The sequence below is a fragment of the Manacus candei genome, unplaced genomic scaffold (assembly GCF_025592945.1).
Source record: "Manacus candei isolate 608988 ecotype Guabito, Panama unplaced genomic scaffold, ASM2559294v1 h1tg000002l, whole genome shotgun sequence".
Taxonomy (NCBI): domain Eukaryota; kingdom Metazoa; phylum Chordata; class Aves; order Passeriformes; family Pipridae; genus Manacus; species Manacus candei.
The window spans coordinates 15,160,114-15,183,931 of record NW_026138050.1 but is presented as its reverse complement, the minus strand read 5'-3'; the positions used below and the strand labels follow the sequence as shown (position 1 = coordinate 15,183,931).

Below are 23,818 nucleotides of genomic sequence, written 5' to 3'. Positions count from 1 at the left end.
CCCCGGGGTCGCGACACGATGGCGACAGAGGCGGGAGGAGCGCTCGGTGCGCGGGGCCTTTATGTGCCCGCCGGCTCAGAACGCCGGGTCGCCGAAGCCGAAGCGGCGCTGGGCGGCGCGGATCTCCCGCAGCAGCGCGTCGTTCCGCAGGCCCAGCTGCGGGGAAGGGGAGGGCGGTCAGGGCCGGGCTGCACCGACCGCCGGGACCCCCGGCACACACACGGCTGTGCGGTGCCTCAGCCCGGCCGGGACACCGGCGGGAGACGGAGCTTCCCGTGCTACAGCCGGGCCTCCAGCTGTGGAGGGAACAGGGCGGGCGGCCCCTGCGGGGGTACAGACACGAACCTTGACGGTGTATTTGTAGCACTGCTCTGCCTCCAGCTCCCGCCCGCCCTGCGACAGCGACAGGGCCGCCAGGGAGGAAATCGTGGGATCGTTTAGGCAGGAAAAGATCTTTAAGACCATCAAATCCAACCATTCCCCCAGCACTGCCAAGGCCACCGCTAACCCATGTCCCCAAGTGCCACATCCACACGGCTTTTAAATCCCTGCAGGGATGGTGACCCCACCACAGCCCTGGGCAGCTGTGCCAGGGCCTGACCACCCTTTCAGGGAAGAAATTTCCCCAATATCCAATCTAAACCTCCACACAATTTGAGGCCGTTTCCTCTGGTCCTGTCCCTTGTTCCCTGGGAGCAGAGCCCGACCTCCCCAGGCTTCACCCCCCAGTTGTGAGGGGCCCAGAATTGCCCCCAGGACTGGAGGTGCCTCGGCAGTGCCCCTTCCCCAGGAAAGGTACAAGATCTCAAAGAAGGGACATTTGTAAGAAGCTCAGCAGGGAGGACATGCCCCAGGGGATGACAAGAAGCAAGGAAGGGCTCTGCCTTTGCCATCTGAACACTTTGCTTTCCCCAAGCACTGCCCCCAGACTTTTTACCACTGAGCTCTACACCATAATCTTCGGGTTTGTGAGCAGATGCCAATAAACCCCCCAATAAACCCCTGAAAACCTCCCTGCCCATCGGGCTGGCCGGGGCTGGGCACTCACTCGCAGACAGATGAGGGCAAGATATCCCCACACTTCAGCGTTGGTGTTATCTAGGGCATTGGCTTCAGAGAGAGCATCTTCTGCTTCCACCAGCTCTCCCAGCTTGAGGGAGACAAGGAGAGGCATGGACAAAAGGCAGAAGGAGCTTCAGAAGTGAACAGCCATTGCTCTAACAGCAGAAGAAATCAGTGCATCAAAAGCTCCTAGCAGGGTTCCCCTGATAGGGACGCAGGGAAAGGATTTAGGACAGAGACAAGCAGTCATCCTCAGTGCCAGCATCCAGCTCTCCAGTCTGGAGAACAAACTTCCCACTGCTGACACCCCCATGGGATCACCCACTATTTTCAAATCAGCCTCCAGCTAAAAGGAAAGCAGCATAAACACCTTCACCTCCAGGAACTGAGTGATCCAGCTCCATGAGGAAACATGGCTGTGCTCCTGCTCCCTATTCCTGCTGTGCAGCAGGTCCAGGCAGGCAGGGGTAGCTGGTGCCTGGTGGGCTGCACTTCCCTGGCCCGATTCCACAGCCCCTCAGGAATTGCACATTTGGCCAAGGGGGAAACAGAAGTTCAAGTTCCTTCCCTGGTTGCTTCCCTTGGCCAAACTCCCTTTGAGGAACCTGGTGAGGTGTTCCTTGGGGAGATACCACGCTGCTGGTGGCTGGGTGTCCTTGGCAGCCCCTCAGATGTGCTGGATTCCCTTGGGAAAGCACTGAGATTCCTCCCTACTGACATCCCCCTCAGTTCCTTGGTGGTGACATGCAGGTCATGTGCAGGCAGGCACTGGGAGCAGAGCCCAGACTGCTTGCCATGCCACCCTGGGGAAGGAGGTTCTGGCTGGAGCTGGGATGAGGGGGAAGGCTGTCTGCTCCCAGAGCAGGTGCTGAGCAGTGACACAGCCCATCTGAGCAGCCCGGGTGCCACAGCAGGACTGTGACAGTGCACAGGACATGATGGCCTGTGGAGCCACGGGTCACAGGCAGCCAAGCTTTACTTAAATCCAGGGGATCGTGCAAAAGCCCTGTGTCCCATGCCATGGCACTGATTAAAGCACAGATGACATGAAGGCAGTGGCACTTACCCTGTAGCAGGCGATCCCCACCCCCAGCCATGTGAGACAGGACGCAGAGTTGTCACAGGCGAGCAGGTAGATCTGCCTGGCCCGGCCATACTGCCAGGGGAGAGAGAGCCATGCTTCTGCATCAGCACATCACAGGCAGCCCCCCCTCCTCAGGGATTTGCCAAACACCCCCTCTCCAGTGGGACTCAGACACACACTCTCCCCACAGCTGCTGGGGGAGCAACTTGCTTTGTGGTAACTTCCCCTCCACCACTCCTGCTGGCTCCTCACCTCTTTCTCTTCCAGGTAGATGGAGCCCAGGCGCAGGTAGACAAAGTGCATGTCCACAGCATCCTCCACAAAACTGACCACTCGCTCATAGCACTCCTTTGCCTGGCCACAGTCCCCCTTCAGGTACCACAGGTGTCCTTTCTGAGCCCAGACATTTGGGTTCTGTGCACACAAAACCAGGAGTGAGACAGGGATGGGAGACAGGAAAGAGAAACACCTGGGAGGAGAGCTGGGACACCTGTAAGCAGCAGAAAGGAGGAGCTGAGCAGTGTTTAATTATATTATCACAACAACCCCCTGCAGCACTCCAGGGGAGAGGGAATTCCATGATTCTATGATAGCAGGGCAGGTTTTACACAGAGTTGAAGTTGGTGGGCTGCCTGCAGGACACCAACCATGGGATCCCCCCTCCAGCTCCCTGCCCAGTGTCCTGGCCTGCACAAGGCTCCCAGGTACAGTCAGCAGCCACAGAGCATTCCGAGGTGTCACCTTCCTCCCTCCTTCTGTTGAACCTGCCTCCCCAGAGCCACCTTCCCTCTCTGCTGAATAGCAACCTTGTTTCTCACAAAACAGAGCCTGGCTCATGCACCAAGAGAAATGAGATCAGGATATACCCACCCAAAGGGAAAAGAAAGGCAGACACTGCAGAGGGAAAGGCAGAGACAGGCTCAGAGATGCTGCCTGTCTGTGCAGGAGGTGACAGGAGGCCAGGAATGAACAGGATAACAGGGAGGGCAGGGCTACAACCACAGCCTGGTGTGACTGCTCTCCCTGCTGAAACTGTTGTGGACTAACATTGAATTGTAAAGTGGAAACGAAGCTCTGGGTTCACACACACACCAGCACAGGTGGCTGCAGTGTTTGGGTGGGGTCCTGCTGCAGCCCCCCAGGGACACACGTGGCATTACCGTGCAGTCAATCCGAACGGCCTCCTGCAGACACTGCTCACATCTGGGGACATCTTCCTGCAGCAGGTATGTCCGGGCCAGTGCCAGGTAATACCCACAGCTGGGGCCTCCCTGGGGGCTCAGCAGCTCGTGGGCCAGTGCCTTGTGAACAAACTGGGGAGGAAGGGCACAGGTGGTGGTCAGGGGAGCAGGGAAACCACGGGCACACCAGAAGGACAGGGCAGGGGGCTGACAGACAACCTGTTTAACTTCCATGAACACAAAACACATGGGAGATTTCTTTTTCCTCTTTTGAATGTTGGTCTAATGAAAGGTGTCCCTGGTCTAATGGAAGGTGTCCCTGCCCATAGCAGGGGATTGGAATGAGATGAACCTGAATGTCCCTTCCAACCCAAACCATTCCATGATTACTTCTGTTTTGCTTTAACCAAGTCATTCTGCCATGTAGAATTTAGGCAGGCAGCATAACATGACAATCAGAGAGACCCCAGAGATAACTGTGTGGGACAGGGACATTCCATAGGTGAACAAAAATTACTCTGACACACACAAGGGGCTGAATCATAGGGGTTCTGGTGTCTTGGAAACATCACAGTAATGGCTCCTGCCTCTGAATGTACAGAGAGGAGCACACTGCACCATTTCTGAGCTGGCTGTTCCCCCTGCAGCAGGCAGTGCTGGGCTGAGGCCTCCTGAGGGCCTCACCTGCCCGAGATGGCTGTGTCCACAACCAGCATTTTGGGCTGAATGCTCTCCCTAGCCACAGTTTTGCATCTCTGGGCAGTGGTGGCGTTGCTCCCTCTTGTGCTCAGCATCTGGAGTGGCCACAGCTCGTTCCCTGAGCCCAGGAAACAAGGCTGACTGAAGATGCCACCAGCTTTTTGGGAATAAACCAACCTCCCTTCCCACTCCTCCACTCCCTGTTAAGCTGACCTGGATAGCATTGACTTTCATCAGGAATTCCACTGCCTTCATGAAGACTGTGCAGGGAGGTTGGTGAGATCCTGAATCAAGGGATGGTGCTGCAAGAAGACGTGTCTCTGTCAGTCCCTAAGTGGGGGATTTATTTCTGGAGGCAGAGCAGGGCCTGAGATCCTGGTGGGGACAGAGGAATCCCAGTAACATGGTGTAAAACCCAGGAGGTGGCAGGGGAGGCTGAAGCAGAAATTAACTCAGCATTTCTTTCTGAAGGGCTTAAGTTTTGTATGAGATCTAAAAAGAAGTAATGTTCTTGATCCACTGATTTTCCAGTCCAAATTCAGAGGAAAAGGTGGGAATTTATGAACGATGCTTGTCAAAAACAACTTCAGGGAGGGTCTTGCCTCCCCAAACCAACCAGGGGCCCTGAGGCACCTGGCACTGCCATGTCCACCATCCACTGGGGAGTGGAGCTGTGGAGGAGGCAGATCACACACCACAGGACCAGAGGAGATCCATAGGGACAGTTTAAGAGCAGGCATCCCAGAAGAGAGACATTCCAACAGCAGAGGAAGGCCATTGGGTACATGACATGAGAGAGAGAGAGCTGCATTCAGGCTGTCCATCCTGAGATGTGCTGCTCTGAAAATTGGGATGAACCTGCTTTGCCTGGAGATTCCCTGGCTAGGGAGAGAGAACAGGCCTTGGTGTTGTGACATGCACAGCTCCCTGCTCCCACATGACTCCCCACTGATCCCACAAGGCCATCTCCCAGCACTGGGCTCTCCCTTGCACACCAGGTCCCCACTCCCTGACCTTCCAGGGCTGTCTCTGGTGCCGCAGCCTCTTCCTTGGATGTCACACAGGCCAGGGCAGGCTCCACCACTTCTGAAAGTTTGTCAGCTGAGCCATCTGGAACCCCCTCTGGAATGAAACCCCCAACAACCATTATTTGGAAAGGGTTTGCCATAAACTGCCCAGTTGGGAGCATGATTCCACAAGAAATGGGGAAGAGAGAAAATATAAAAGATCTATCAGATTTTCAAAGGTGGGAAGAAATTTCTTCGCAGGAGGCAATACCTGGGGCTGGGGTTTTGAGTACAAGGTTACCATGTGAAGCCAGAAACAGGTATAAATGAGGCAGGATGAGAGGAAATGGCCTCCAATTGTGCCAGGGGAGGTTTATGTTGGATATTAGGGAAAATTTCTTCACTAAAAGAATGGTCAGGCCCTGGCCTGCCCAGGGCAGTGGTGGAGTCACCATCCCTGGAAGTGTTCAAAAGCCATATGGATGTGGCACTTGGGAACATGGTTTAGTGGGGAACATGGTGGTGCTGTGTTAACAGGTGGACTTAATGATCTTGGAGGCCTTTTCCAACCTTAGTGATTCCATGATTCTATGAATATCCCTTCCCTCATAATCAGAAGGGACCAAAAACCACACATGACATGAGCCTGCTGGCCTGAGGCACTGTGCATGGAGTAGTGACAACATTAAAAAAAAAGCCAGCCAGCATTTCCTGCAGCCTGGCCAAACATTTGGGACTCAGGACAGTCTCAGCTCAGGCTGGACTCAGCAAGGCTCCAGAGGAAGCTGCTGGTTTGCTCTTTGAATTGGTGAGGCAGAGCTTTCCAAGCTGTGTTGGGAACTCACAGCAACAGCTTTCATGGAATTCTACTCCAGCTCACAGTCCACATCTTCTTCCTTCGCCCTTTGTATGTCTCCTCTTAGAAATTCCCCTCCTTCCACCATTTACCACGTCCCACACAGCTCCAAGCCCCTCCTTGCTGGTGCCAGGGCACCTCCTGGGTTTGCCCAGCATTACCTGGCAAGAATTCCTCTGGGTCTGTGCTGGGAGAAATGTCCTTTTTCCCTTCTCTTCCCTCAGCAGCCTTGGGGATTCTTCTCTCCTCACTGAGCTGTGCTTGCAGGAGCTTCTTGGCCTGACGGAAGTTCCTCTCTGCCTGAACATTATTATTCTGCAGCTCATAAAACAAACCTGTGGGAGACAGACAGAGGGCACAAGCAGATACCTGACCCTTAGCAAAATTTTTGCCTTAGCTCTCAGATTGGAGCAAGGAGAAGAGGATTGGGGGCAGGACAAATGCTTGGCTCTACAGGAACACCTGGAGGCCCAGGTAGGCTTGGCTTTGTACCTGAGAGGGTCCAGGCTACGATGCTGGATGGCTCCAAGCAGCAGGCATCCTCAAAGAAAACCTCTGCATCCTCATAGTGCTGCAGCATGACAGCCCCGATCCCACAGAGCAGCAAACTGGGGCAAGAGGGGCCAGTCAGCCTTGCAGGCCCCAGGTAGTGGTGTGGGGGACACCCCCCACCTTCCCACCAACCCACTGGGAGCGCTCAGCACCTTTGGACGTGCTGGAGATCCACAGAAAGAGCCTGCTGGAAGCATTCCTGGGCTTTGGTGGTGTCCTCGTGCAGAAGGCAGAAGGCTCCATAGTCCAGCCAGGCCTGGATGTTGTGCTGGTCCTGAGTTATCCTCTAGACAACAGAGATCAGGACTTTCTTGACCACCCCAGCCCAGTTTGGCAGGAATCAAGCCCTTGCCTATCACATGTGAGGGTGTCCCTTAATTGGGATCGTGCTGGAAGCCCACTTCCTCTAAGCTTCCTCCACCTAACACATACCCTCCAGCTCCAGCTGACCCCCTCCAAGGGCTCAGTGTCCCCAGTACTGACCCAGCAAGCCTCTTGGACCAGCTCATCCCATTTCCCCTGGCCTTGAGGCTGGAGTCACAGAATCACAGAATATGCCAAGTTGGAAGGGACCCGTGAGGATCATCGAGTCCAACTCCTGGCCCTGCACAGGAACCATCCCCAAGAGTCACACCCTGTGCCCAAGAAAATTGTCCCAGCGCTTCTTGAGCTCTGTCAAGCTTCAAGAATGGACAATACTCATATATATGAGTCCTTAGCGACCTGGCCAGGGATAGTCACACATCCTGCAGAGAGCAGCATTTCCCTGGAAAATCCTTCCCATTCCAGTCTGAGTATCCCGGTCACGTTCAGCTCCTTCCTCCCTACACCACAGTCCAGGCTGGCTGAGCTGTCACCAGTGGCCCCACACTGCTGCCAGCACAGACACAGGGGACATGGGCATGGAAGGACAGAGGCTCCTTTACCTGCTGGTGGTACAGAGAGGCCAGTTTGTAGTCCTTGTTGGCTTCAGCTTCACGAGCGAAGAGCCCGAGCTGCTCCTGGGTGGTGCGGGATGGAGGGGCGGGAGAAGCACCTTCCTCAGAGAGGAGCTGGTAGGGAGCAAGACAGTGTTACTGGGGAGGGGAAGAATGGTTCATGTGATCCCAGTCCAGCACTGCACCCAGTACAGACCAGTATGGCTGGGGCTGGACACCAGGGAAAGGCAAGCTGTCCCAGCTGCTCTTTGTGGTGGGACACATTCCTGTCACTCTGAGGTACCTCTGCCACACAGGAACAGGGCAATGTCCATTTTTACAAGGGCATGGACAGGCACAACAAGGGGGAATGGCTTCCCACTGCCCAAGAGCAGGGTTAGATGGGATATTGGGAAGAAATTCTTCCCTGTGAGGGTGGTCAGGCCCTGGCACAGGTTGCCCAGAGAAGCTGTGGCTGCCCCATCTATGGAAGTGTTCAAGGCCAGGTTGGACAGGGTTTGGAACAACCCAGTCTAGTGGAAGGTGTCCTTGACAATGGCAGGGGGTAAAACAAGCTTTAAAGTCCTTTCCAACCCAAACTATGCCATGTTTCTATGATTATTTACAGTGATGTCAAGCTTCTGTGGTGCCACTCACTGGTGACCCCAGCTCCTGCTGGAGGTCTGTGCTCTGCCCAGGTGAGTGGCAAGAGGCACAAACCCAGCCACCAGCTACAGCAGCTTTACAAGTGGCATCTCACATGTATGCCACCATCAGGATTTTGTAGCAGCAGGATACAGATGCACTGGACCCTGCCTTGAGTGTAGCTTGGGGCCCATGTGTGATAACTGCAGAAATGGAAACATGAGCCTGCTTCTGTCTTGAAGGCAACAGTCCTTCACCTGCCCTGGATTCACAGTGAAGTCATGGCCCAAGTGCCCCAGGTTTCTCCTTACCTGGTTCAGGGCAACATGCATCTGTTCCACAAGGTACACATAGAGCTCACTGAGGAATGCCTGGAGCTCCTCCTGGGTCTCAAATGCTGTGGTCTTCAGGTATTTCTCCCTCACAATCTTCACCACAGGATACTGTGGAGACATGGGACTGTTGGACAAGGAAGGTCCTCCCTGTGCCCCCCACCAGCTCCGTTATCAGAAAGAGCCAGAACACACTGATTTTGCCTGAAGCTCCAACTTAGTTCTGAGGAATAAATCCAGCCCAGCACTGTTAAAAGTGAAAAAAAAGCAAGCAGAGGGAATTCCTTCCCCACCTCCCTGACATTCTGGTGCTCCTTTAGGGACAGCATGTGGAAGCCTCATCCCCTTGGCACAGAGAGGGGGTCTCTGGTCAGAGCATAGCCAGGGCTGAGCAGCTGAGAGAGGGGAACTCCCTTTTCCTGCCAGGGCAGACTGTGGGGTGTGTGAGATATCAGCTTTGCCTTCCTCAGGTTATGAGCATGGGGCTCCCATTCATAGGGAGTGTTCTCCAGGTGTGGGACCAAAGCAGCTTGGTACCTCCTCCATTAGAGGTGAATCCTGTCCCCCCAGTGCCTGTTGTAACAGCTCTGAGTGGCAGGAGGGGATTCTGGAACACCATTCTGAGTTACCACCATGGAGCAGCAGTTCCTCACTGAAAAACTGCTGGGACAGAACAGCACACTGGGACAGAACAGCACAAATGAGCCTTTACCTTTAGCTGTTCCTTAAAAGCAAAATATTTCCCAGAGGTGTTGAGCTCATAGTTGAGCTGACGCTTCTGTTCCTCCAGGGTTTGGTGGTCTATTGCTCCCTGGTCAGGCAGCTGCTTCCCAAAGAGTTTGTGGTATTCACTCAGGATGGCATTGGCAACGCTCATGACACGTTTGTGATAATCTTCCACCACCTAGGAAATTAATTAATTAACTTTCACAAGTCACTTATGCAATCAGCCTTGATATGTATTTGATTTGGCACAGCCCACGCCTCCCATTAACTCCACCTGACTCAATTAGTCTGTCACATCCTTCCCTGTCCACGCCTGAGGGCTGAGAAAATATCTACAGGTAAACACAAAAGAGCTCCTTCCTGCAAGATTTTTTAATAAGAACCCAGTATTTCAGTCATTGCTGTCTCTTCTATAGCAATATAACTGTCTGTGAGTAAAATATATCTCATTTACTGGGAGCCTTTAAGGCCAGGAGCCAGCCTTCTTCAGCAGAGCCTGTAATCTCCATAGTCTTGGTCCTCAGGAATTCTGGGTGACCTGAGAGTGGTCAGGGCTGATTCATGTTTGTCTGAGTCTGATGAAGCACATGGGCTAATCAGAGACAAGAAACTGTTGGCACTGCCCAGGGCAAACATTAGGCTCTGGTAGCCTCTCCCCAGCATCCCATTTCCTTCCAAACATCCCCTCACTGCTGCCTTCCCTCCTTTGCTCCATCTCTTCCCTTTGTATGGGCTGTGAACATGGGTGATGTACCCCAGGAATGATTTCCCAGGGCACACTAGCATGGAGATACCCAGAAAAGGAAACTTCTGGCTGTGTTATTTCATGGAATTGTAGAATCACAGAATATCCCAAGTGGGAAGGGACCCACAAGGATCATGAAGTCCAACCCCTGATCCTGCACAGACATCCCAACAATCCCACCCTGTCCCTGAGAGCATTGTCCAAACACTCCTTGAGCTCTGTCAGCCTTGAGCCTGTGCCCACTGCCCTGGGGAGCCTGTTGAATGCCCAACCACCCTCTGAGGGAAGAACCTTTTCCTGACATCCAACCTAACCCTGCCCTGGCACAGCTCCAGCTGTTCCCTGGGGTGCTGTCCCTGGTCACAGGGAGCAGAGATTGGAGCCGTCCCTCCCACTGCCCCTCATGAGGAAGCTGCAGACTCCAATGAGGTCTGACCTCAGTCTCCACATCTCCAGCTGAACACAGCAAGTGACCCCATCCACTCCTTATATGGCTCTATTCCCCTCTAGACCCTCCACCATCTTCGTGGCTTTGCACCATCATCTTCTTCAAACCTCATCTACATGTTGCTGCAGGTTGAGAATGAAGACTCTCCTGTGTGAGAGGAATGAGGGCAGGATGGGTGGCAGAGTGGTGGCAAGGTCACACACTCTTGCACGTACCTTTTTGGCTCCTTCAGTCTGGGCAGGCAGTGCAGGGCGAGAAGGAATCATCTCCTTGACCCTGTTAATGAGAGCACAGAAGAGATCAGCCAGATACACTGCCAGGGAAGTCAGCCTGTTGTGGCCACAGGCAGCGTGCAGGGCGAGGGCTCCAACCTGCCATCGTGTCCCTGAGACACCTCACAGGGACCTGGGAGGAAAACTGATGCCAGACCAACAGTGAACTGCCAAGGCCAGATCCCTACAACTGATGCTTGTAGCTCATCATAGCAGGGTTGACATTTATTGCTGGCAATCAAAAACACTGCTGGAGCAGCAGATCTCTAACTCAGAGCTCCTGCTCTGCCAGAACAGCTGTAAGGAAGGAACCAACCTGAGGAAAGCTCTGAAAAATTTGATCACTGTACAACCCAAATCACCTGATCCATCAGTTCCCAACATCACACAGTGCAGCTATGGCACCTCATCCCCTGGTCACAGACTGACACCAGACACCAACCTTAGACCACCTACCCCCAGACACCACACCAACCCTGTCTGGGCCACTACTGGTGTTACATTAGTTACATTACACCTTTCATTAGGGTTACTGTAATTTTTACTAAGATTTATCAAGGTGAGGGTGACTGAGCACAGGCACAGGAGCATCTGTGGAGTCTCCCTCCCTGGAGATATCGAAAAGCCATCTGGACATGACCCTGAGTAACCTGCTCTGGGGGACACTGCTTGAGCAGGGAGGTCAGACTAGGTGACCTCCAATGGTCCCTTCCAACCAGAACTACTGTGAGATTGTGGAATTAAAATCCTTGGTGCCAAAACAGCCTTAATTCATTGAGATTTTATCAACATTTCCTGCTTGCTGGAAACTCTCAGACCTTATAACCCAATGAGCCAAGGTGCCACATGCCTCATTCAGCTGCACACAGCAGGTGAACGAGGAGTTACCCTGAACTCACATCCATTGCACTAGAAATGGTATAAAAAAGGCCAGGAAAGGTCTGTTCTAAGGGGGATTCACCTTCCTCAACCTGTTCCTCCTGGAAGACAGTAGGCAGCACAGAGGACAACACACATACTCTCCCTTCAAAGAATGGCTGATACTTCTGTTTGAGAGAGACACAGATCTGGACTTTTTATATTTTATTCATTTGCTGCATCTTCTGTTTTTTTACTCAATAAATGAGATGTGCTGGTCCTTTCCTAGCCCATAACACAGCAGGGAGGAACTGCCTCAAATCAAACAGACAGTGGAAGACTCAAAGTAGCAGAGATGAAAGAGCAGCAGAACAACAAGAAAACTAACATAAAAGCCAAAAATCGAGTAAAACATTGCGAGAAAACTTCTGAAAAGGTAAAAATGACAGAATGTTCTGGTGAAGTTACAGCAGTACTACCCCGGACAGTCCATGCTGGTGGCCAGGACTCACAGGTGAAAGGCAAGCACACAGGGATTAGTGGGAAACAAAGCCCAGACAGGAACACAGACACTGCTGTGCTGCTCTGCTGTCTCTTGTTTCGAGAGGAACGGCAGGGAGATGCCAGCTGGGATGAACAAGTGTTTTCCCAACACACCAGATGCCACTTCTGAAGCAGTTTGGCCAAATCCTCCCCCTGATTCCCGTGGGCTTTGTCTCATGGCCTGGGTTGGTCCTTGCAGAGCATTCCAGGGGGGAGCTTTCCGTGCAGCCCCCTTCCCACCCTGCAGAAATGAGCCCTCAGCCCCAGGCACAGCCCCTCCTCACGCACCGGCGGGTGAGCTCCTCCCGCAGCCGCTTGGGGACCAAGGCCTTGTCCAGCTTTATCTCCAGCACCAGGAACGTTCCTGCCTCACTGTATTGCTGTGAAGATAAACATTGCTCTCACTGTCGTGCTGTCTGGAGCCTTCCCAGCACGATGAAATACTGAGCATACAGCTACAGATCTCCAGACTGCAGAGATACAGCTTGTTTTATGGCTCGCCCTCAGAATGAGTTACAGCAGCAAAATTCAGCTCAAGAAAACAGGTTAGGAAAAAGGAGAGAGCCCGGACAATCAATCTGCCTGCAGAATGAATGTGCATTCAGAGGAAGAAGCCAAAATATGAAGGAACCCTTTTAAATAAATGCCTGATAATTTAAGAGACCTTCTGGCCCAATGCTTGTCTGATCTCCAGCTGGACATCACTGGAAGAACTCTGGGACAGTATCTATGTGAAATATCCCTTGTCCAACTCACTCTTAAGGAATTGAATTGTGTGGAAGGTGTGAGACACCAGCACAGTGATGCTCTAGCATCTCCTTCTCTTTGGAGAAACATAATTACCTGTCCATCAACGCTGCAAATTCTGGTACTTTCAGGTCCTCCAGTGCCATCTGACAACTGGATTTTGGATGGGCTCTGTAATGATTCAGAAAAAGATGTCTCTTGTTTCAATCTCCATAGATCTCATATCTTTGGAAGTTCAGTGTGTGAGATGGTACCTTTGTTCAGTGCTAAGATTTCAGGTTAGGAGAGACCTCCTCAGGGTCTGCAGATTCCTCATGAGGGAAAGGCAGCACTGACCTCTGCTCTCTGTGACCAGTGACAGGACCCAAGGGAATGGCTGGAGCTGTGTCAGGGCAGGGTTAGGCTGGATATAAGGAGAAGGTTCTTCCCCCAGAGGCTGGTTGGGCACTGACCAGGCTCCCCAGGGCAGTGGGCACAACACCAAGGCTGCCAGAGCTCAAGGAGAGATTGGACAGAGTGGGATTGTTGGGGTGTCCTGTGCAGGGGTTGGACTCGATGATCCTTGTGGGTCCCTTCCAGGGGAGGAAATTCTGTGATTCTGTGACAGTATCTCTTAGCTGGCTGAGGCAACACAGTTCCATCCCTGGTTCCTGCATCCACCCCTGATTCCTGCATGCCCCAACTACCCCTGACGTGGGAGCAGAGCAATCACAGTGCAATGTGCCTCCCAAGACCTTACCGTTCTGTTGGAATCTTTGTCTTCCTTCTGAGTCTTACTGGGAAGGGGAGGGGTCCCCAGCCCTTCCTTGAGCAGACTGAGATGTGACTTGAGTTCCCAGAAAATACTGTGCTGACTTTTGGTCTGAAAAAAAGAGGGAACAGAGAGAATCAAGGGACAAAGTAGACTTCTCCTCCCCCCTTTGCCTTAACCTCTCACATCACAAAACACATCATCAGGGTCTTAAATGCATTAAGAAGCTTTGCAACCTCATTCTCCTCCCCTAGAAGTTCAGCTGCCAATGCTCCAGGCCAGCCCTGATCCCATGTAGCTGTGAAGCTTCAGGTTGGATGATGAGGCTCAGCAGGGTCTTTCCATCTTCTCTCAAGATTTGTGTTTTCACTGAGAACTGGCCCTTGATCCTTGCCTGAGCTATGTGATAGACATACTGGAACCCAGCTCTGTGATCCTGACACAACTCCTGGCTGGATCCTAGACCTGACTCATGGACTTGCCTGGTGATGTGGATTGTTAGAGGAATCTGGCTGCCCTCACCACATCTGCTCTGCAAACTTTTTGGTGCCCCCACCTGCCTGGCAGTAACTCTCAGCTCCCAGCTCACCCAGTGTGGAGCAGCTTCCCTGACACACAACAGGGAATGGCAAGAAATAGGTTTGTCAGGCTGTGTTTACACAGCATTTGACTGCCTAGACAGGCTGTTCCCTCATCATGGTTATAGGAATTGGGCTTGCAAGAATTATGGGGATCCTGGGGAAGGGATGGAGCAGCTGTATGGAGACTGCCTAGACCACGAGGCAGCCAAAAGCATCCATAACACCGAGGAATGAGAAGGACTTCACTTGTGACAGATGCCACAGGACAAGCAACACCACACAGCCAAGATGCTGTCATTCATTATGGGGAAGCAGAGCCCAGCCGACAGCTGTGTGCCCAGCCCTGCCCTACAGCAGCCAGTGGGAGCAGGGAGACAGCAGAAGGGCTGGAATTCACCCGGCTCCTGCGCCTGGACCACAGGGAATGTGGGTGGTAAAACCAGGCTGTGCATCTGCCCTCCTGAAACAAGCTCAGGTCTGTTCCAGGAGGGTGGGAAAATGGAGATGTAACTGTCACTCTTAGTAACAGAGAGGGAGAAATGCAAAGAAAAATAAACCTCGGTGAGCCAGAGCTGAAAGAGCCCCAGTGACAGCTTTTTTGGTGGTTGCCTGGGGTAACGCAATCCTTTTAAAGCCACTGTTTGCTCTTCCCAGCAACACAGTTCATTTGCCCAGACTGGGGAGAGAGGAGCATTCTTACAGCTCTCAGCTGATGGCAGAGGGGGGAGTGGAGTGAGATTCAAAGCCTCTCTAAGCCCCCAGACCTGCTCACACACCCCCAGAAATTCCCTGCCTTGGAGAAATCCGCACCTAAGAGCTTTTATCACTATTTTTCTCCATCACCAGAAGAGCAGTGAAGGTTCAGATCCAGTTTCATGCACCCCACTGCCCATGCTCCTTGCACCCAAACACCTCCTGCCCACTCTATCTCCTCCCAAACACCCCCCTGCCCACTCTGTCTCCTCCCAAACACCCCCCTGCCCACTCTGTCTGCTCCCCAACACCTTCTGCCCACTCTGTCTGCTCCCAAACACCCCCCTGCCCATGCTGCCTACTCCCAAACAGTCCCCTGGCCATGACGCCTGTTCCCAAACACCCCCCTGCCCACGCTGTCCACTCCCAACCTCTCTGTGCAAACCCAGCTGCAGAGCTGGAGCTCTGGCTGCCTGGCTGCTCTCACCTTCTCAAACACCTCACTGTCTTGGTAGCCAAAGACACGGAAAGCTCCTCGGATCTCCTTCACACCGGGGCACAGCAAAGGCAGCATGTTGACATATGCCACACCATGGAAGGAAATCTGTGTTTCATCTCCCTGGAAACACAGAGAAGGGACTGAGATACTGAACAGACTGTTATCCTCCTCAGGGAAACAGGGTCACTGATCCCATTAAGGCCACACAGCAAACTGAAGCACCTGATGAGCCAGAGGCTCTCTGTCACTGGCACACAGCCGAGACAACCTGGATGAATACACTGGAGTCATTCCATATGTAGAATATTAATTTCATCCCAAACCCTGTGGGGCAGCTTTTCTCTCTAACTCCTGCACTCTGCTATTCTTCAGTATGGTCTTGTTGAGATACAGCTGCAAAGTTAGCAGCTGTGTGGTTAGAAACCCTACCCTGTGCATCTTGGGCTGGACAGAAACCAGGTGACTGCAAAATCTTGGCCCTGGTGAGTGCTGAAAGCAATTTACACCAATTTATATGAATTTACTGTGGAACAGATTAGGAGCTCTCACACTACCAGCTGCCAGGAATGGAACCATTAGCTAAGGGGCTGTTCCTCTGTTAAATCACCCTGGTTTAGGTCCAAAATCATAACTTACCTACAGCCCAAGAAAGAAGGCATGAACTTCTTCAAGATGTTCCAAAGCACCATTGGCCAAAGATAAGCTCAGTGAATTACCTTCATTCTCTTCAAGGCCAGGCTGGACAAGCCTCTGAGCAGCCTGGTCTAGTGGAAGGTGTCCCTGCCCATGGCAGGGTGTGGGAATGAGATGGACTTTGAGGTTCCTTCCAACCCAAACCATTCTGGGATTCTGTGATTCTAAAAAGCACCCTTCCCCTGACCTCTTTCCACCCAGCTGCCACAGACCACCAGTGAGAGCTCTGTATGCTATAAGGAAAAAACATGACCCTTTGTCTATTTAACAGCTCTGTAAATGGGATTTTTTACAAAGCCTCCTGCTCTCTGACTTGCTTTGGCCGGTTCGAGGCTGGTTTTGGTATCACAAAGGCATCAAAAGGAAAATGCATACCCCTCCCCACTGTTACCTTGTCAGCTTTGCTAGCTTTGCCTTTGCTGGCTGGGGCTGTGGACACCCTGCAGAGCTCCACGGGCCAGTACCGACACTCCGCGATGCGCTTCTGCAGCCTGGGCACAAAGCAGGGATCAGGGCATGCACAAACCAGGCTGCAGAGCCTCACCACCCTCCTTTCTGCCCCAGCAGCCCCTCTTGAGCTTGCTTCAACCCAGGCCCACAGCAAACACCCCCAGGCCACAGGAACATGTATGCTTTGGGGCAGCTGGGGACATTTTCCCCTCCACCCACTGCTGTTTTCACTTATGGCACAACCAGCTATAAAACAAGTGAGAGAGTGACACACTCGGTTTTCTCTCTCCCCTGGTTACTTCAGAAATAAAACAAGCAAGAAGGAGCGTGGTTAACTTTGGTGTAAATCCTGAACTGCACAGAGCAAGCAGACCCTGAGCTCCCATGCAATGTGGATGGTGACTCTGAAACCAAGAGACATGTAGGGAAAAGAATTTTAAAAATCAAATGAAATAGAAGGGAATATTTCTACACAAGGAGTAATTTTGCTGTGAAACTCACAGCCATGATGCAGCTGAGGCCAAGAAAATAGAAGGATTCAAAGAGAAATGGAACACTTAGCCTGATCTTGAGCATATTGGAGCTACTAAAGGTAATGCTTGTCCAATAAAAAAGCAAATGAGGAGTGCCCACATGGAGTGAAAGTTTTTAATGTATTGAAAATTCAGTAAAATTTAATTAGCAGCTCAGAGGAGAGCTGTGTGGGCCACCCTACCCTACTCCATGCCTGCTCACCATAACTGCTGCCCCTTCTTTCAAAGAGTCCCCAGCCCCAGTTGCTGGCAACAGGAATGAGCATTTGTGGCCTTGAGACAGCAGCTCCAGCTTCTCCACCTTCTCCCAGCACAGCAGTTCAAGGCAGTTCAAAGCTGCTCCCTTGCTCAGGCCAACAGGAGCCACGGGAGGTGAGGCACAGCCACAGTTTGACCTGCAGGAGGTCTGAGACCACCTGCATGTTGCTGCTCCCACCCTCAGGTCACTCATCTGAGCATGTTCTGGGGTGGTTTCCTCAGGTCCCTTACACAGCTACTGCAGCAGCATCCAGGTAACAGCGCCTTTCCACGTCCCAGACGATCCTCTTTGTGCTTTCTGCTTGGATCCTGAATTCCATATCCTGTGAGAAACAGCATGCAGTCAGAGCCAGGGCTCCACAGTCCAGTCAGAGCCAGCAATCCACAGCCTGCATCGTCCCCAGAAATGTTCCCTGGGAGAGCATGTGAGTCAGACAGAGGTGTCCAAGTCCCCATAGCCAGGCCAGCCCAGCAGAGAAGCCAGCAGCCCTTCCTGCAGACACCATCAGTGTTAAGAGCCTGGCTCACAGCACATAACACAACTCCCAGCCCAGCAGCTCAGTGTGGGTGGTTTTTGGGGACCAGACCTGCCACACAGCCCCTCAGAATCTCTCCTGCAGTGAATCTGCACGCCTGCTGTCCCAGGGGAACCATCTCCGTGCCTGGACACTGCACAGGGGACTGACCAACCACCTCCTCATAACAAATCTTTCTCAGTCCCTGCTGGTTCAGTTCCATCTGTGACCCTGCCAGTCCTTCCTCACCTCGCTTTTGGTGAGCTCTCCATCCTCATCCTCATAGGGCCCTCCAACAATGAAGGAGTTGGGTATGCTCAGGGCACCAGGGGCCAGGATGTTACCAAGGGGCCAGTTTTTGGGACGGGGTAATGGTTCTTTTTCACCATTGGCCTTCACAATGCCATTCCTGAAGAGCAAGAGGAGTTCCTTCTAGAGAGACATGAGAAACAAAGGATTTGCATTTCCAACAGAAGCAGGAGCAAGAGCCAGCTGCTCAGAGCTGGGATAACAAAGCTAAGCAGCAGTGCAGGGCCTGGCTCAGAAAACACACTCCACCACACACATACAAAGAATGGGATAAATACAAAGAGCCTTGTGGAAAAAACGCTGCCAGGTTGAATCCCAGTCTTTCCAAGCAGAGCTTTCTGTTAAAGAAACATGTCATGCCACAGAGACCCTAAGGCCTCTCAACAAAGGCTGCTGGTGCACAGGCACAGGAACTGTACAGCCCACATGCCTGGACACTTGTTCTGTGGTGGGGGAGAACAACCCAAATCCCCTGTCACCATGCCTGGACCATTCTCACCTCACCAGCTGCTGGTACTTGCAAACAAGCCATGTAGTTTTGCTGGGAATCAGTGGTAAATGCTTCAGGAACAGAATAAGCTGCCTCCAGCGTGACACTCAGGAGGCTCCCACTTGAGAACTCCGTGGCAGAGAGCAGGGGCTCTTTGGTGCACACTGTCACTTCAAGGCCAGCCTGTGAGACAAGGATAAAGTAGAGCCAGTAACTCGACAATTATAAGTTGCCTGGTCTTAAGGAGAAGCAAGCAGAAAACTAAGGCCAGAATGTATAATGTTATCTTATGCCTCATCTCAGATGTAAAAGAAAACAGACCAGGACAGGAAAGGAATTTTAGGATCAATTTGGCTCAATTGTGGTATTTGTTTGTTTAAATCACAGCCTGTTTGAGGTAGGGCATGTGCCCTGAGGGTCTCATAAAATGAGCCATGGAGAATGAGGCAGGGTCTCATAAAAGGAGCCGCAGAGAAGGAACATCAAGGATGGAAAATGATGCTTTTCCCCTGGTGATTCAGAAGGCTGTGCTTTGCCTCTGCCCTATCTCCACACTCTGTGTGCAGCCTTTAATTACCTGTCCCAGCCCTGGATGGATGGTGTGCAATGAAAAACCAGCTGGTCAGCATTTATTACCTGGCCTCCCTAATGAGTGTCCCCCCACCTTGCTCACTGTGAGTGTCTTAAACACAGAGATGCTAATGTGATATCCACCCTTCCAATTCACTCCTGGTGCTCACTGCAGGCAGGCTCAGCAGCAAAATTGGACACACTTTCCCAGTCTCATACTTCATTCCCTTCATTTTAGTCACTGGGTACTTTGCAACCAGCTGAATGAATAAGGACCCTTCAGAAAAGGCAGCCAGAGCTCACACAATAATGGACTCAGATAATTTAACCACAGAAAGGAAAACTAATAAAGCTGGAGAGGTGACCCAGGTGTTGTATCTTTTGAGTTTTTCACCACTGTGATTTCCATCTCTGTTTTTTTTCCAGAGCAAATCAGTAGCTGCACACATTAACATTTCCCAGCATGACTTCACCTATCACAGGCAACTAGGGACAGACGTCAATGGGAGCAGGAAAGGCCTCCAAGCCTGTAACATATAGGGCTGCACCACATCCGTGATGAGCCAGGTGGCTGAGTCATGCTCTCCCTCCCATTAAAAAGCAGCAGAGAGCTGAAGGAGGGAAGGAACAGTTCTGAATTCCACATACCGTGACCTCCAGGCGTGGGCTCTCTGATGGGGAGGCAGGCACTGCATACAAAGGAGCTGAGACCTTCAATGAACACTCTCCTGGGAAGAAACAGGAGCGCAAACAGCCTAAAGTGAGACTTTCAGCAGAGAATCATAGTCACGGAATGGTTTGGGTTGGAAGGGACCTTAAAGATCATCTCATTCCAATCCCCTGCCATGGGCAGAGACCCCTTCCACTAGACAAAATCATGGTCTAACTCCTAATGCTGAGTTACTGATGCCACCCCCTCTCCTCCCCAGCCAGATTTTGCAGAGCTATGAAGGTCACTTTGTCAGAAGGAGGTAAGTTATAGTCAAGGTTCCATAAGCAAAGGTAAAAAAGTGCCAGGGAGCAAGAAGTGGTTATGGAGGCTGTGGAAGTCAATGTTGTACCTTGTAGCAGAGGTAGAAGGTCCACCACAGCTTGGCCAAGAGGCGCAGTCTTCTCCTGTTTTTTCTTCTCTTTTTGCCCCACTTCTACCACAGTCACTGGGGAGATAAAAGGAGAGAAGCTGGCAGAGCTCCTCAGACCAGCAGTTCGGGGGCTGGGAAGGGTCTGTGTCAGCTCTGGCACATGCTGCTTGTCATCTCCCAAAGCCAACATGCACAGTGAAGCCAAAGGAGCGCAGGCCGACGTGGAAGGGGATTCTTCCAGCTGGCAGAGATGGAACACAAGTGCTGAGATCCTCCCACTGCTGCTGCTCAGGTGCTATCCCTGAACAAGGGGCTCCTGCAGCCAACAGTACCCACCAGGTACTCACCGAGCAGCGGTTTCTGCGCAATGACATCCAAGGAGTTGGGCCCGTCGGCACTGCACTCAAAGCTAGTCGTGAAACTGTAGTTTGCTGTCCCGTCTGGCAAGACATCAGCCTTGGAGGAGTCTCCCAGGACTGCTCCGTTGTACTCCACACGCACCAACGTGACCAGCACGTCGCTTTTGAGAGTTTTCTGTCAAAAAAAGAGCAGATTAACACCTGCCCCTGCAGCAGCAGCCTGGGAGCCGAGTTCCTCTGGCAGCAGCTCAGTTCAGTGCCCAGGACAGGGCTCATGGGTGGGGGCCTGTTCCACCAAGAGCAGCAGATGTTGGCCATGCTAGGACCTCACCCTCCCCTGCCTTTAAGAGGGAAATTTCCTGCTCCACCATGCCGTGATGCCCCAAAGATTATCAGGAGCCTTGGCATAGGAGATGGAGAGGTCCAGGCTTCACCCCAGGAAAGACACATCTAAAACAAATCCCAAAATACCCCACTGATATTTTTGTGCTTCCGAGAAGCTGGAGATGTTTGTTGTCTCTAAGAAAGTAGCTCCTGAGCTACAGGGATGAGCTCACGGGATGCTTGTGATATCATGTCGCTGCAGAATGCCCTGAAATGGATGAAATGGCCTCCAGTTGTGCCAAGGGAGGTTTAGATTAAATATTAGGGAAAATTTCACCACTGTAAGGGTGGTCAGGCACTGGAAGACACTGCCCAGGGCAGTGGAGGAGTCACCATCCCTGGAAGTGTTCAAAATACATGTGGATGTGGCACTTGGTTTAGTGGTGGCTTTGCAGTGGTTGGACTCTATGGTCCTAGAGGCCTTTTCCAACCTTAATGATTCCATGATTCTATGAAATCAAAGAGGAGCTCCAGCAAGCTCTTTGGGGATCTCTGCAATTTGTTGTTACACCACCTTCATACCACTTGCTTTAAGCAGGGATGAGCAGATTCAAATTCTAGTTTGAATTTAAAATGTCTAAACGGAGGGGCTTAAACAGGAGGAATGGTGAGGGCACAACATGTGGCAGTGGGGACCTGCATGCCTGGGAGGCACCAGGCACCTCTATAGAGAGAGGGAGTGCTGGGCAGCAAGTACCAAAGAGCCTCCCTGCAGGAGAAACACAGTTTAGTTCTCAATCCGCAGAGAAGTGGCTGAATACAAGGACCATTGTACCCAAACAACTTTTCCTTAGTGCTGAGCCACAGGGATGCCCAACCTCCACAACCTCTTCCTCAGCTCCCTCTCTCCCTGTCACTGGGGTAATTAGTTTCATGTTGGCTCTTATACAAAAAGAGATCTCTTTCACTTGTTTTTAATTTTCAGCCCCTCTCCCTGTCTCCTTGAGCATGCATTCTATGAATGGCTAAACAGAATCCAATTAACCTTCCTCTGTGCCATTAATTATCCAAGACTCCTCTCTCATCTCTCTCTACACTACCTCTAATTAACCAGATTCCACACTTATAGCTGGAAGTGGATTCCACATTCTTACAGCTGGAATTCTTTTCATATTGTTGTTGTTGTTGTGATTGCCCTTTTGTAACCCCCCCCTCCTTTTGCCACAGCCCTTTCTCAGGATGGAGCAATCAGAACCACAAAGCAACATTCTGAATGCAATCAATACATAGGCTTATTCTTTCCAGCATTGTTTTTCCTCCTCTCACCTCATACTTCTCACCTGTTTGCTGAGTCTATCAGTGTGAGAGGTGCTCCAACACTACAATGTAACAGCCTCAAGCAGGTGCTTTGGGGTTGTTTTTTGCTCTCTTCTGCTGGAGCAGAAGCAAGGATTTGCATTTTTCTGCTTGAGCTTCTCCTCTGCGTTCCCTCCCAAATGCCAGTTCCTCTAGGAGACTTTAAGGACAGCTGGGTGCATCACATGGAAAGCACAGCAGTGATGGTTTGATTGGCACCAGCTCATAGTCTGGCACTGGAGCCACAGCCTTTTTAAGACCAGAGCCACCCTGTTGCTTTCAATATGGTTTTAACAGCTGTAGCTGGGATGAAAATCTGACTGCATAATCAAGTTGAGATTTTTTCAGAGGTATTTGCCTCACTGATACACATTTTCACTGTGTTTTGCTTAAAAAAAAGCTGCCATTTACATACAGTTAGAGGAGGCAGAGAGTGACATTTCATCCCAGCATTTCTGGACTGCTGCTGAGGAGATGCATTCCCTAATTTATGTGACTCACAAGCTTTTGCTCTGTGTGAACAAACCCTCAGCAGGTAGAGGAACCCACAGTATGGTATTCCTGAATCTCTGATACTCCCACCACTCCCTCCTGTAGCCTTATCACCCCCCACCTGGCCTCAAACAGGATCCCAGCACACAGAATCTCTCTTGGCCTCGTTTATTAAATTAGTAGAGACATTTCCAAAGAACTTTACCAGGTCCTGCGCCTTCAGGACAGTGATCTGTACTGCTGCTGGCTGTGACGTGCTGGGAAGAGCTGCAGCAGAGGACACGCTCCCACCAGCCAGCCCTGCAGGCACCTCCATGGCTCTGCAGGAGAAAGAATGAGGCAAGAAACATGAAACTGCTCCATTCCTCTCCCAGATACCTCTGCAGGACACAGCAGTGGTGGCTGTGAGCGCTGTTCAGGGCTCGGCTGTCAAAACACCACTGAAAGCAGAGGGCTGTGGCAGTGACGAATCATGAGGCGCAGGGAGAGGACAGAGAGAAATGTAATGTGAAAATTATCTGGCTCTGTAAACTTCACCCAGCTGCAGCTCTCGGGAAGGACTCGCTGTGCCAGACTGCTCTCAGCTCCGAGCGCCACGTACAGCCCTGGGCGCTCTTTTACTCCGTGTTTAAATTAATCATGACCTCCTGGGCCAAAGGCCTGTGGCTGCCACCCCATCTCCTCACGGCTCCCACATGCCCAGGGGACCTGGCTCCGTCTGCTCCTCGGCTTTGGGAATCCCTCCAGAGGCTCAGAGCACCCCGAGGACCCCACGGCCCCGCTGCCTCACACCCCCGGCTCCCGCAGCCAGGGCAGGGGCACTGATGTCCGCCCGCGCCTGGCAGGGCAGCCCCTCAGCGCGGCCTCAACGGCCCCGGGGGCTGTCCCACCACGGTGCAGCCCCTGACCAAGGGTCCTGGGGAACTCCTGCAGACCCTCTCCCACGGCTCTGGGGCCTCTCCCACCTTAGGGTGCACCTGCCCGCAGCCCCTCACCAACGGTCCTGGGGGTCCTCCCGCCCGGGCGGTCCTGCAGCCCCACACCGGCGGAGCGGGGCTCGAACCCGCGGACTCCCTGACTCGGTGCAGGGCTCGCGTCCCGTAACCACAGCGACGCGGCTGCTCCCGCAGGACCCGAAACCTCGCGAGACCTCGGCTCTTCACACGTGTGGGGAGCGTGTCCGTGAAGC

The 23,818-nt window shown here is 52.3% G+C and overlaps 1 protein-coding gene across 2 annotated transcripts; it reads right to left on the bottom strand.

The window, feature by feature from the left end:
* Nucleotides 1-9: 9 nt before the first annotated feature.
* CFAP70 (cilia and flagella associated protein 70) lies at nucleotides 10-23,749 on the bottom strand. Of its 2 annotated transcripts, none has more exons than XM_051780319.1 (28): nucleotides 23,625-23,749; nucleotides 22,835-22,949; nucleotides 20,446-20,632; nucleotides 20,078-20,173; nucleotides 19,665-19,744; nucleotides 18,456-18,629; nucleotides 17,897-18,079; nucleotides 17,364-17,455; nucleotides 16,283-16,382; nucleotides 15,187-15,318; nucleotides 13,414-13,536; nucleotides 12,771-12,845; nucleotides 12,216-12,307; nucleotides 10,470-10,530; nucleotides 9,048-9,239; nucleotides 8,315-8,446; nucleotides 7,368-7,493; nucleotides 6,594-6,727; nucleotides 6,382-6,497; nucleotides 6,051-6,224; nucleotides 5,041-5,148; nucleotides 4,240-4,328; nucleotides 3,307-3,459; nucleotides 2,399-2,560; nucleotides 2,129-2,218; nucleotides 1,049-1,150; nucleotides 346-393; nucleotides 10-156 (listed from the first exon to the last, which is right to left on the bottom strand). In XM_051780319.1, the coding sequence occupies exons 2-28, from the start codon at nucleotides 22,943-22,945 to the stop codon at nucleotides 76-78; spliced, it is 3,213 nt and encodes a 1,070-aa protein (XP_051636279.1). In that variant the 5' UTR covers nucleotides 22,946-22,949; nucleotides 23,625-23,749; the 3' UTR covers nucleotides 10-75. The 2 variants fall into 2 exon arrangements, with proteins under 2 accessions (XP_051636279.1, XP_051636269.1); XM_051780309.1 differs by having other exon boundaries at nucleotides 23,595-23,742.
* Nucleotides 23,750-23,818: the final 69 nt, after the last annotated feature.

Excerpts from the sequence above, each read along its gene's own strand:
- CFAP70 (XM_051780319.1), bottom strand. The coding sequence starts at position 22,945 with ATGGAGGTGCCTGCAGGGCTGGCTGGTGGGAGCGTGTCCTCTGCTGCA. Across the intron at positions 8,447-9,047 it reads CTTTTAAGGAACAGCTAAAG|TATCCTGTGGTGAAGATTGT; the intron begins GTAAAGGCTCAT and ends ATGTCTCCACAG. Across the intron at positions 157-345 it reads GCTACAAATACACCGTCAAG|CTGGGCCTGCGGAACGACGC; the intron begins GTTCGTGTCTGT and ends CCTTCCCCGCAG.